General features: G+C 40.6%; 1 protein-coding gene across 8 annotated transcripts in view; it reads right to left on the minus strand.

Moving 5' to 3' along the window:
• The window catches only part of AKAP7 (A-kinase anchoring protein 7), a 258608-nt gene that overhangs the window by 199154 nt on the left and 46315 nt on the right, over positions 1 to 13139 (minus strand). For all 8 annotated transcript variants that reach the window (XR_009549585.1, XM_060190452.1, XM_060190453.1 and 5 more), the window contains exon 6: positions 7741 to 7853. Coding sequence is in view for 7 of the 8 variants with exons in the window: in XM_060190452.1 (XP_060046435.1) it covers positions 7741 to 7853 (113 nt within the window). In the remaining variant the exon portion in view is untranslated. The remainder of the gene's footprint in view (positions 1 to 7740; positions 7854 to 13139) is intronic.

Genomic DNA, 13139 nt, shown 5'->3' on the forward strand with positions numbered 1-13139 from the left:
TTCCCACTAGAATGTTATGAAACTAAGAATATACAAAACTGGAAGTTGGGCGGTAGTGCAGCAGGTTAAGTGCAGGTGGCACAAAGCGCAAGGACCGGCATAAGGATCCCGGTTTGAGCAGGTCTATAGGTGTTTTTCTCTCCCCCCCTCTGTCTTCCCCTCCACTCTCCATTTCTCTCTGTCCTATCCAACAACGATGACATCAATAACAACAACAATAACTACAACAAGGGCAACAAAAGGGAATAAATATTTTTTTAAATTTTTTAAAAATGAATATACAAAACTAACATGTTAACTGTCTCTGGTGTGAGAAAAATGTGTGATTGCAAAGAAAAAGTCTTATGACTTCCAGAATATGAGTTAGATCAATTAACCCATGTGGGAACTAAAGTGCATGCTGTGGCAAAAGGAATTCTTTTTGTTTAACAATTTTTTTAAAATTATTATCTTTACTTATTTACTGGATAGAGACAGTCAGAAACCCAGAGAGAGGAAAGTGATACCTACAGCACTCTTTCACCACTCGCAAAAGCTTTTCCCCCTGCAGGTAGGGACGGAGGGCTTGAACATTGCACATTGCACATTGTTAATCCTTGCACATTGTTAACGTGTACGTTCAACCAGATGTGCCACACCACCCAGCCCTGCAAAAAGAATTCTTCATCAGGAAATTTGAGGGGAGGGTATATTTTCAAAATTCTAACCATAATTAAAATAAGTTTTTGTTACCACACAGGACTTTTAGTAGCTCCTACTGCATACTGATGGCTACGAGAGGGTGACCCCAGAAACCCCAAACCTTCTGCAGCAAATATTGAACACCACTAAGAAGGGCTGAGAGATAGCGTCATGGTTATATAAAAGAGTTACTTGCCAGAGGCACCAAAGGTCCCAGGTTCCAATCCCCAGCACCACCATAAACCAGAGTTGAAAAGCTCTAGTCTCTCTTTCTAGAGATAGATATAGATAGATAATTTTAAAAATAAGATATTTTTATAAAAAGCGTGAGGAGGCCAGGTGATAGCATACCTGGTTGAGTACACACATCACCATAGACCTGGATTCAAGCCCCCAGTCCCCACCTGTGGGGTCCTGCATGTTTCTGTCTCTTTCCTTCTTCACCTCCTCCTCCCTTCCAAAATTCTCTCTGTCCTATCAAATAAAATAAAATAAAATAAAATAAGCATGAGGTCCCAAGCTCTGGCCCCCTCTCTCCACATCATAAATACATATATTAAACTAAACAAAAAAAAATCCAGAAAAATCCTTCCACTAAATATTCACAACCATAAGCAATAATAGTTGACCCATATCTGCAACCTTGGGAGATCTGCTATAGCTTACAATGGAGGGACTGGGATCTAGAACTCTGGTGGTGTGAACAGTGTGGATTGTACCCTATTATCCTGTAATTTTGTAAATAACTATTAAATCATTAATTAAAAAATATTTACAACCATACTAGTGTTGTATACTCTCATCCCATGCACAAGACATCTGTTTCTATCTTTTATGTCAATAAGATACTTAACCTTCCTGAACAGACAAGTACGGCTTTAGCTTTAAATCTTTTTCTCAAATGCCAGTATAACTGCCTTTTAGACAGTTAAGAACTATTCTGATTATAGCAATTGAGATGTTACTAGAAAACAGTTATTTACATTATTATATATCAATTGTATCTATAATTATAGAAAATAATGAGTACACCATCTACCTTACTATTTCAGAATGTGCTTATGATAATAAGTATTCCTCTGTCAAGAACTTTCCTTTTTACCTGACTATTGATCATTATCATTGATACCTCAAGGAATACCTCCATATTTAATCACTACACTAATGATTTCCACACATGCTTTCAGTAGATGGACTTGAAATGTAAAAAAGTATGCCAACTGACATCAAGCTTCAAAAGAGAGCATGTTGGTGTGAGATAAGATTAGTTCTTTTCTAGACTCTCATAACAAAGATTCAAAGAATACCTCTCTAGAAATACTCTGAGAAAATACTTTTCTCAAAGAAAAGCCTTCATGTTTTCTGTGTCTTGTGGTTTTCCCATCATCCTTAAGTTCTTCTGATCCCTAACAAGCCCACAACTACTCAATTTTGAGGATGTCAAGTGAAGCAGTATATTCTAGGATAAGACATGATTGGAATTATGAATTGTCACAAATATTTTTCAAAGTATTTTACAGTATCTTAGAAGAGCACATACCTTTCAACCTTGGGATTCTACATTTAAGGAATTGGTTATTTAAGATACTGCTATATCAAAGAAAAACTGAACAGGCATGTTCACTGTAGCACTGTTTGTATTAATAAAGAAACAGGAATCAACTCAATCAAGTGAAAAATACTTAGATTTGATCAAAATTATGACCCTATCACTTTTATAAAGGAACTAAATGCACGCACATGCATATATGTGCATATATATGTACATATTATACACACATATAAATGATGCATTTAAAAGGTCAGGAGGATAACTAGTTATCAGTTACCTATGAAGAAGAAATTATTTTGGAAGGGAGAAAGTGAAAGGATGATAATAAGGGAGGAATTTTAAAATAAATTCACTCTATATCTTCGCTTATATCTAGATTGTTTACAGTGAGCATACATTCAATTAGTACTGTCATAATAAAAATCACACTTAAAATATAAAAATAATTACCTGGAATGTGGCAAAAGATACAATATATGAGTGAAAATAGTTCCTGTGACTATTTATTTCACTATTAACTTCTACAAGGTACTTTATTTATTTACTGGAGAGACAGAGAAATTGAAAGGAAATGGGGCTATAGGGAGGAAAGGAGACAACAAGATACTTATGGGACTGCTTCCCTACTCAATGAAGCTTTCTCCCTGCATGGGGGGAACCAGAGGCTTGAACTCCGGACCTTGTATGTTGTAATATATGTGCTCTACTGAGTGTGTGACAAACTTCCACCCCCCACTGCCAGGCTAGCTTCGCTGGAGAGAGACCAGAAACTTCTGGTGGTGTGGTAATACAATTCTTTATTCATGCGGAAGCCCCAGAGTTAGGTATGAGCACAGCGGGTTAAGCCATATGGCACCAAACCACAATGGCCAGCATCCGCCTCCCTGTCTGCACGCCTGCCCTCCTCCAGGCTGGAACACAGAATGAGAGGGAAAGAGAAGAAGAGAGAGGAACCAGAAACAGAAGTGGCTTTATAGGGTAAAATCGGAAATGGCAAGTCGGAAACAGAAATGGCTAGTTAAAGAGGGTGGAGAAAGGAAAAACGCACACTGGGAACTTCCTTAGCAACTGTTGTGATGGTTTTAATTGGTGGGATTAATGTTACCCTGCAGGCAGGGCAGGTCTCGAGATAGAAAAGAGATAGATCAATGGCAGGGGGGGCTGCCTTATGTCCAACACCCCACTATCAATCTCTTTGAAATCTGGAAGCTAATAATATTATTGACATATTACTGCTTTTTCAAAGGCCATTCTCTTACAAAAGTAAAGACCCAGGAGAGAATTACTGTGGAGAGGGAGCAGCAGCAGTTGAAAATGTTGAAAACTGGATCAGGGAAGAGAGTAGCTCCCTAGTTTGGGGAAGGGGTATAAATATTGTTGACTGTACACCCCATTGATTTGATCTGATCTGGGGCCCATATTCAGCTTAGGAGCCTATGTGATCTCTGCATCCCTGTAGATCTGAGCTCATATTCCATAGTCATGAATAGGAACATTCCAAGCTGCCCCAATTTCAGAACCCATCTTCCTTATGTGGAGGATAGAATGTGTTGTCCAGCTTCTCTTCAGAGGATGGAAAATTCTCTACCCTTGTCGATCCATGTTGAGGGCAAGGTCCTATGGGAGCCCACACAGGGGTCTATTGTGTTTTTCCTGATAGAGATAACCAGTAATAATAGCGAGAAGGACTTATTTGAGGTCTAGGCTCATCATGTCTGTTTGGGAATCTCAGGACTCCCCAAATAGGGCTCCAGCTGATGGGATGGCCTGATAGTGACTAAAGAGTCATTCTTAAAGTATGCCAGTCTCTTGCCCTTTATTCAGCTTTTGTAGTCCTTACTTTGATAAGGTTAGCTTTGGAGTGACTGAGGGAAGTATAACAGGAAGTAGGTGAGGACGGTATCTAAGTCTAAGTAGACACTATTTCATTAGGAACTTTATGGCCACCTGCAGTCAGATGTCAGGCTCAGAAGAAAAAAAAAACACTAATATAGTCATGGGCCCTTTGGAATATAACTAAAATATGCCTACTATCTATAAAAGGGAGACCCCCAAATATTCAGCTGCAATATTCCAGCCTTTAGTTTCATGATTAGTAAACAATTTGTTTGGCTTTATATGTTAACTCTTCTTTCAGCCACCAGATGCCACCATGATGCCAACTGGACTTTCCTGGGTAGACAACCCCACCAATGTATCCTGGAGCCCCGCTTCCCCAGAGCCTTGACCCACCAGGGAAAGAGAGAGAGACAGGCTAGAAGTATGGGTCAACCTGCCAATGCCCATGTTCAGTGGGGAAGTAGTTACATAAGCCAGACCTTCTATCTTCTGCACCCCATAATGACCCTGGGTCCATGCTCCCAGAGGGATAAAGAATAGGAAAGCTATCAGGGGAGGGAATGGGATACGGAGTTCTGGTGGTGGAAATTGTGTGGAGTTGTACCCCTCTTATCCTATGTTTTTTGCCAGTCTTTCCTTTTTATAAATAAAAATTATACATCTATATAAATAAAATGTTGAAAAGCTAAGATGAGACTGAAGAGTCACATATTTTCAAATAAACTGCACTCCAAACCACAATACATAATGAAAATCTGCTTCTATGTATACCATCATTTTGTATGTGTTTTAATTCTTAGTGTATGATCAATGACTCAGTGCATAAAAATTTTGTATATTTACTGAAACCTGCAATTCCCTGAGTACACTATACCAATAGGTCATTTGAATCAAAATTACCTGGAATGAATTTTAAAAAATGAAAGAAAGAAAGAAGGAAGGAAGGAAGGGAGGGAGGGAGGGAGGGAGGAAAGAAGAGGAAGAAAGAGAAAAAGAGAAACTTGACAAATCTCTGAGGTATCCCAGGACCCAGTGCCTCCAACATAGTTGGTAGTCAGTAAATATTTATTGAGAGAATATGATTTTGTCCAGGAAGATTCTCATACACAGAAATTAAGTTATATGAACTGGACAGTGAGGGAAGAATATGAGACCAAGGATAAGATTTATATATATATTTACTTATTTTCCCTTTTGTTGCTCTTGTTTTTCATTGTTGTAGTTATAATTGTTGTTGTTGTTATTGATGTCATCATTGTTAGGACAGAAAGAAATGGAGAGAGGAGGGGAAGACAGAGAGGGGGAGGGAAAGACAGACACCTGCAGACCTGCTTCACCACCAGTGAAGCGACGCCCCTGCAGCTGGGGACCCGGGGGCTCGAACTGGGATCCCTGCACCAGGTGCTTTACGCCACGTGTGCTTTATCCACTGCGCTACCGCCCGACTCCCCGAGGATGAGATTTAAGATGAATTTTAGGCAGAGTTATATTTTGAGAATGTAAGCTCTTTTCAGTCATTTAACCTTTCAAAGTCTCATCTCCCTTTTTTATAGCATGAGAGAATGGAATCTGTGAAATTAACTGTCAAGGAATCATTTAAATGTAGTCTAAAATGTTTTAATCAGAAATTAGAGTGTATAAAAATACCTTTGTTAAATGACTCTGGGTACTCTCATTTCAAAGTTAATATTGTGAAAACAAAGAAACATTTTGAAGTGTGAATATTACCTTCACTGATTTGTCATTCTCTGGTTAAGTTTGAAGCCACTGGGAAGAAGACAATCCAAATGAAAGCAAAACAAGGAAGATAGTGAGTAAAAAAACAAAAAACAAAAAAAAAGAAAGAAAGGAAACTGTCAGTCTATAAGTTTTGCCAGTTTCTATCACTTCCAATTTCAAAACCCAGGTTTTTTTTAGTTTTACATAAATATTGTAGGATAACAATATAATTATTGAGTTTATTGCATGATGATAGAAACAAAAAGTACAAGCAATATCTGAGGATAGAGTGGATTGCAAAAAAAAAAAAAGTTCATAGTAACTAGATGGTCAATCACCCAAAATCATGTTAAATAGCACCAAAAAATGACTTTCTGAGCACTGAAACATGAAACATAAAATGAGTCTATTTCGTGGTCCAGGAGGTGACGCAGTGGATAAAGCATTGGACTCTCAAGCATGAGGTCCTGAGTTCAATCCCGGCAGCACATGTACCAGAGTGATGCCTGGCTCTTTCTCTCTCTCCTCCTATCTTTCTCATAAATGAATAAAATATTTTTTAAAAATGAGTTTATTTCTTTTTAATAATCTACTAATAAATGTGACTTTCGTTTACAGAGCGGTAAATTACTCATAATTACAGCAAAGGATCATGGAAAATAGGAGCAAGTAGTAATCAGCATGTCAAAAATCTGAATATCCAGAGTAAGTTAGCAACTGTCTTCATATACATGAGAACTCTCTAGGCTGAAATGGGGAACACAATAAAAGATGCCTTTAGGATTCCAGTAGAAATGCTCATGAGGGGCCAGGTGGTGGCACACCTGGTTGAGTGTACATGCTACAATGCACAAGGACTCCGGTTCAAGTCCCTGGCCCCCACATGCAAGGGGGAAGCTTCTCAAGTGATGAAGCAGTGCTGCAGGTGTCTCTCTGTCTCTCTCCACTTCTATCTCCCCACTGCTCATTCTGTCTCCCCCAAATAAATAAATAAAATGGTTTTTTTAAATGCTCATTAATGTAGACAAAGTCAAAAGTTATTCCAATTTCTGAAAGAAGAAAGTAGGCCAAAAAGGCATAAAATCACCCTCAGATTGCAGAAGCTAGGGGCTGGGCACTGGCATACCCAATTGAGAGCACACATGTTACAATGTGCATGGCCCCTGTCCTTGCCAACTGCAGGAAAACTTCAAGAGTGGTGAGGCAGTGCTTGGGTGTCTCTCTCTCTCTCTCGTTCTCTATCTCCCACTTCCCTCTTGATTTCCCTGTCTCTATCAAGTAAAAAAAAAAATAATAATTTCTTTTTTTAAAAGATAGGAGGAACTAAAAGGCATGTCTCTTGGTTTGTGTTACTTAACCAACTTAATAGGAAAGTGCCTTGAAGTCCCTGAAAGAGGACTCAGTTACCCTACTGCCTACTCCCTGCAAAACTTGCTTCAAGAACCTCAATGGGGGAACATTATCAAAGATAGTAATTTTTAGAAAACCACTAAAGAGCTACATATAGATCAGGGTGAGCACCATATTTTTTTTTAAAAAAATGTTGGGCCTTCAAAAACTTAGACGCAGTAAGCGGCACCCAGTATAAAGGCCAGAGGAAGAAGCTGTGAGAAAAGGCAGTAAGCAAACAACCTAAAGCAAAGCAAGCAACAAAAGAGAACTTTGGAACCATCCTGAGGCTCTTCAAGAAATGAAACAGATGTGGCAGCAGATAAAGTAAAAGTAGATGTCGGCAGGTATGTAGCCCAGAGCCACACTGGCAAAGGATGGCATAGCTGAAGAGCCTCCATGAAAGCGTGTGAGCCGACATAGCTTCCTAGGAATTAGAGCCAAACTAGCCTGGAATCCCAGGATCAGCGAGGGTATCTGCTACAGTGCCACTCACGCCTCAACTACACTTTAAATTCACTTGGCCAGGAAAACCAGGCTTATGGTAAATGTCCACTAACCTTCTTCCTCAACCATGATGCTTTCGACAATTTCATAAAGGTCAAATGAGGGTTATAACTTCTGTCTTCTCCAGCCAAGATGCCTTTTTCTTGAAATGTTCTTTTTGCAACTTCTGAAAAATAATTTTAAAAAATGCAAAAATGTTACTATAACACATAGCTGTCATTAATTCTAAAAAGAATGATTTAAAGAAAAATTTACAATAAAGGTTACATTATACATCTATTTAAAATATTATTTTCCTTCTTCTTCTTCTAGCGTTTACCCTTCTTCCATAGCCAGTCAACAGCATCAGGTTGAGCCTGATGTAAAGTTTCGAGACCTCCTTTGAATCTGGAGAGGTGGCAGTCGTTGACTATGTGGGTCACAGTCTGTCTGGAGCCACAGGGGCAGTTCGGGTCATCTCTGTCTCCCCAGCGATGGAACATCGCCCAGCGGTGCACCGGCCATGGCCTGTTCGATAGCGATTGAGGAGGGCCCAATCATAACGTGCTAGGTCAAAGCCGGGTTGACGCTTGCAGGGGTCTGTGATGAGGTGTTTGTTCTTGACCTCAGCTGACTGCCAACTCTGTTTCCAAGAGTCTGGAACAGAGAAGTTCAGTGTAGGCGTAGGGGACCAGATTGAGTGATGAGACGTCAAGCGTTGGACAGGGTGGGCGAAGATATCCGCGTATACTGGCAGGTCCGGTCGAGCGTAGACGTGGGAAATGAACTTAGATGATGCCGCATCCCGACGAATATCTGGCGGGGCGATGTTGCTAAGAACTGGCAGCCATGGAACTGGGGTGGAAAGGATGGTTCCAGAAATTATCCTCATGGAGGAATATAATTGGAATCGACCAAGTGGACATGGGGGCTACGGAACCATACTGGGGCACAGTATTCTGCAGTGGAATAGCATAATGCCAGAGAGGATGATCGTAGTGTGGAAGCACTCGCGCCCCATCAGGAGCTGGCCAGTCTTGCAATGATGTTATTCCTTGCGCCCACCTTTGCTGCAGTTTTTATGAGATGTTCATGAAATGACAGAGTGCGATCGAGAGTAACGCCAAGATAGACTGGCTGGGCTTCATGCCGGATTCTCGTATCGCCAAGCTGCACATTAAGCTCACGCGAGGCCGGGGCATGGTGTAGATGGAAAACAGATTATACCGTTTTTGCAGTGCTAGGGATTAGTCGCCATTTTTTACAGTAATCAGATATCAGAGACATGTCTTTCGTGAGTGTTTCCTCGAGGATGTCAAACTTGGATGCCTGAGTTGCACAGCAGATGTCATCGGCGTAGATGAACTTCCTTGAAGAAGTTTCTGGGAGGTCATTGATGTAAATATTAAATAGCGTAGGAGCCAGAACAGAGCCCTGGGGGAGGCCACTTGAGACAAGTCTCCATCTGCTAGACTTGTCACCCAGATGCACCCGGAATCTTATTTTCCTTAAACACACACACACACAGGCCAGGAAGACAGTTTAGTATAGTGTAGCACCCAAAAGTTACACGGCTGAGCCCTCAAAAGCCACAGGTCCAATCTACAGCACCATCTCCCACTAGAGTTGAGCAATGTTATAGACCCCTTGCATCCTCCCCCTCCTTTTCTTCACATAATAAACAAGACTTTTTTATTAGTAACTTAATATTGATTCACCAAATTATAAGACAACAGGGGTATAATTCCACACAGTACCCACCATGAGAGTTCTGTATCCCCATTCCCTCCAAAATCCCTCCTTCATTCTCCCAAAATCACAAATACTGACTATTATATATACATAAATATACATATATATTAATTTTTTCTATGATCCATCCTTCTCTTCCTGTCTAAGTCACACCTACCACTTCTGAGTATCCTCCCCCTTTTTTCCCCCTCCCCTTTTCTCTCACTGGGTCCTGATGGAATTGGAGCACTGAAAGGACTAGAGCGCCAGGTTATAAGGTTATGTCGACAAGGAGATGTTCAAAGCTATGGTGAGAATAGATGTAGTGACATTACAGAAATCATAAACAGCTAGCATTACTGAAACTATGAACAGCAAAGGGCTAGAACTCCTGCTACCTGCGTTATACTATTAATATGACATAACAGACTCCCAAATGGATTCTGTAAAGTCTTTTTGTTGTTGTTGTTGTTGTTCAAGTTGCTAGTTTGCTTTGCAAAAATAAAAATAAGATAAAATGAAAGTTACCAGCTTCTCAAAGCCTGGAACACAACTTCATGTTTACTCCACTCTAGCAGCAAAGGAGTCCGTGAAATCATGAAATCTAACACAGAAAGACACAGAAAATTTCATATGCTGCGTAATCAAAAAAAAAAAAAAAAAAAAAACAGGTTGTCGAGAGGTAGCGCAGTGGGTTAAGCACACATGGTGCGAAGCACAAGGACCAGCACAAGGATCCCGGTTTGACCAGCCAGCCCCCCACCTGCAAGGGGGTCGCTTCACCAGCGGTGAAGTAAGTCTGCAGGTGTTTATCTTTCCCTCCCCTTCTCAGTCTTCCCCTCCTCTCTCAATTTCTCTCAGTCCTGTCCAACAACAATGACAACAACATAATAATAACAGCAAAAATGATGATAGGGAGTTGGGGGGTAGCGCAGCGGGTTAAGCACACATGGTGCAAAGCGCAAGGACCCGCATAAGGATTCCGATTCAAGCCCCGGATCCCCACCTGTAGGGGAATCGCTTCACAAGCAGTGAAACAGATCTGCAGGCGTCTTTCTCTCCCCCTCTCTGTCTTCCCCACCTCTCTCCATTTCTCTCTGTCCTATCCAACAATTACATCAATAATAACAACAATAATAACTACAACAAGGGCAACAAAAGGGAATAAATAAATATATATTTTTAATGATGATAAACAACAAGGGCAGCAAAGGGGGGGGATTAACCTCCAGGAGCAGTGAATTCGTAGTGCAGGCACTGAGCCCCAGCAATAACCCTGGAGGCAAAAAAAGAAAGAGAGAGAAAGAAAGAAAGAAAGAAAGAAAGAAAGAAAGAAAGAAAGAGAAAGAGACAACAGTACAATATGAGTATGTTTTAAAACATGAGTGTGCACTCATAATGATCACTATTATCATTAACGTATCAACATTTAACTCATAAAAATTACAAGCAAGTAAATCTTTTCTCAGCTACCCTGTCATAACCAACTTTGTTCCTCTCTATTTTGTATATTTGCCACTGTTCTCTGTGTACCTACAGTTAAAAAATTAGGATGAACCACCCAAAACTATCACTTTATAAATCAAAAATAGTTATATTAGCACTGATTTGTTTTCCATATGCCAACTATTATAAGATGTGACAGCTAGGTAATAATATATGTTCAATTTTTATTTTTTATTTATTTTTTAATTATCTTTATTTATATATTGGAGACAGGTAGAAATCGAGAGGGAAGGTGATGATAGGGAGGGAAAGAGCCAGAGAGACACCTGCAGCCCTGCTTTACCACTTGTGAAGCTTTCCCCCTGCAAGTGGGAAACAGGGGATCCAACCTGGGTCCTTGTGCATTGTAACATGTGCATTCAACCAGGTGCACAACCACCTGGCCCTCCTTTTTTTTTTAAAGTAGAAAACTAAAAGAAATATTTGACTGAAAGAATTAGGACAAATTTTTTATGTCTTCAAGTACTAAAGCATTATCACATAAGTATGAGACAGCTCAGCAATTCAGAAAATACATGAAGGCGTGAAAGCAAAAATATATTGAATATTTCCTGTGTTCAATGTAGGCATAGCATTGACTGGTGAGACAGATTTGTGCAGTTTATAGTCTCAGAGGACATATTTCAATTCAATAAAAGGGGGGTCAAAGAGGTTGATAATTGGCACAGCACATTTCTTATGTGTGAGATCCTTTCCCTGGCATCCCGTGATACAGAGCAATGCTCTGGTCAGTCTCTCTCTCTCTCTCTCTCTCTCTCTCTCTCTCTCTCCTTCTCTCTCTCTCTCTCTCTCTCTCTTTCTCTCTCTCTCCCTCCCTCCATAAAATAGTTTTAATTTTAAAATATAGGGCTAATCAACAATAGATGAGTGGCTGAGAAAGCTGTGGTATATATACACAATGGAATACTATGCAGCTATCAAGAACAATGAACCCACCTTCTCTGACCCATCTTGGACAGAGCTAGAAGGAATGATGCTAAGTGAGCTAAGTCAGAAAGATAAAGATGAGTATGGGATGATCCCACTCATCAACAGAAGTTGAGTAAGAAGATCTGAAAGGGAAACTAAAAGCAGGACCTGACCAAATTACAGCAGGAACCTCACATCTCCACTATAGAGCCTCTACTTCCCCCAGCCCTGGAACCCTTGGATAGGGCCCACTTTCCTGTATGCCTCTCCCAATCCATATCAAATAATATTGCATCTGCCGATCACAACCTAACCAACACAACGATTGCCACCTTAACATACTTCACTTCAGACTGTGTCCAGAGACTACACGTGTGGAATGACAACCCTTCAGCTTCATTACTCGGATGAGACCTTTCCTTTCATAGTATACTCTAATTCCATCCCAGGTGGTTCACTTTCTAACAAAGTCCCATAACCTAGATATACACCAGTTTCTGTGAGAGAGAGCATATGTTCACACGTATCCATAAACTACTGCAAAATATATACCTGAAAGCAGAAGTACACTAGAGTTTGCAGTGAGTATCCCCCTAACACTTCCTCTCCACTAGTCTAAGCTTTGAGTCCATGATTGCTCAACAATTTGTTTGGCTTTGTATGTTAACTCTCTTTTCAGTCACCAGGTTCCAGATGTCATCAGGATGCCGGCCAGGCTTCCCTGGACTGAAGACCCCACCAATGTGTCCTGGAGCTCAGCTTCCCCAGAGACCCACCCTACTAGGGAAAGAGAGAGGCAGACTGGGAGTATGGACCAACCAGTCAACGCCCATGTTCAGCGGGGAAGCAATTACAGAAGCCAGACCTTCCACCTTCTACAACCCACAATGACCCTGGGTCCATGCTCCCAGAGGGATAGAGAGTGGGAAAGCTATCAGGGAAGGGGGTGGGCTATGGAGATTGGGTGGTGGGAATTGTGTGGAGTTGTACCCCTCCTACCCTATGGTTTTGTTAATTTATCCTTTCTTAAATAAAAAAATATGTATATAGGGCTAATGTCTAGAATTATTAAACACTATAAATAAAGAACTTTTGTCAACAAAAAAACAAATAATAGATAATTGTATTTTTCTAGACTATCTGCATTAGTTTTGTTTCTGCCTCCATGGTTATCACTGGGGCTCAGTGCCAACATTACAAATCCACTGTTCCTGGTGGCCATTTTTTCCATTTTATTGGATAGGACAGAGAGAAATTGAGAGAGGAGGAGGAGATAGAGGGGGAGAGAGAAAAGCACCTACAGATCTGCTTTACCACTTGTGAAGCG

This window comes from Erinaceus europaeus, chromosome 4, assembly GCF_950295315.1.
Source record: "Erinaceus europaeus chromosome 4, mEriEur2.1, whole genome shotgun sequence".
In the NCBI taxonomy this organism is placed as follows: domain Eukaryota; kingdom Metazoa; phylum Chordata; class Mammalia; order Eulipotyphla; family Erinaceidae; genus Erinaceus; species Erinaceus europaeus.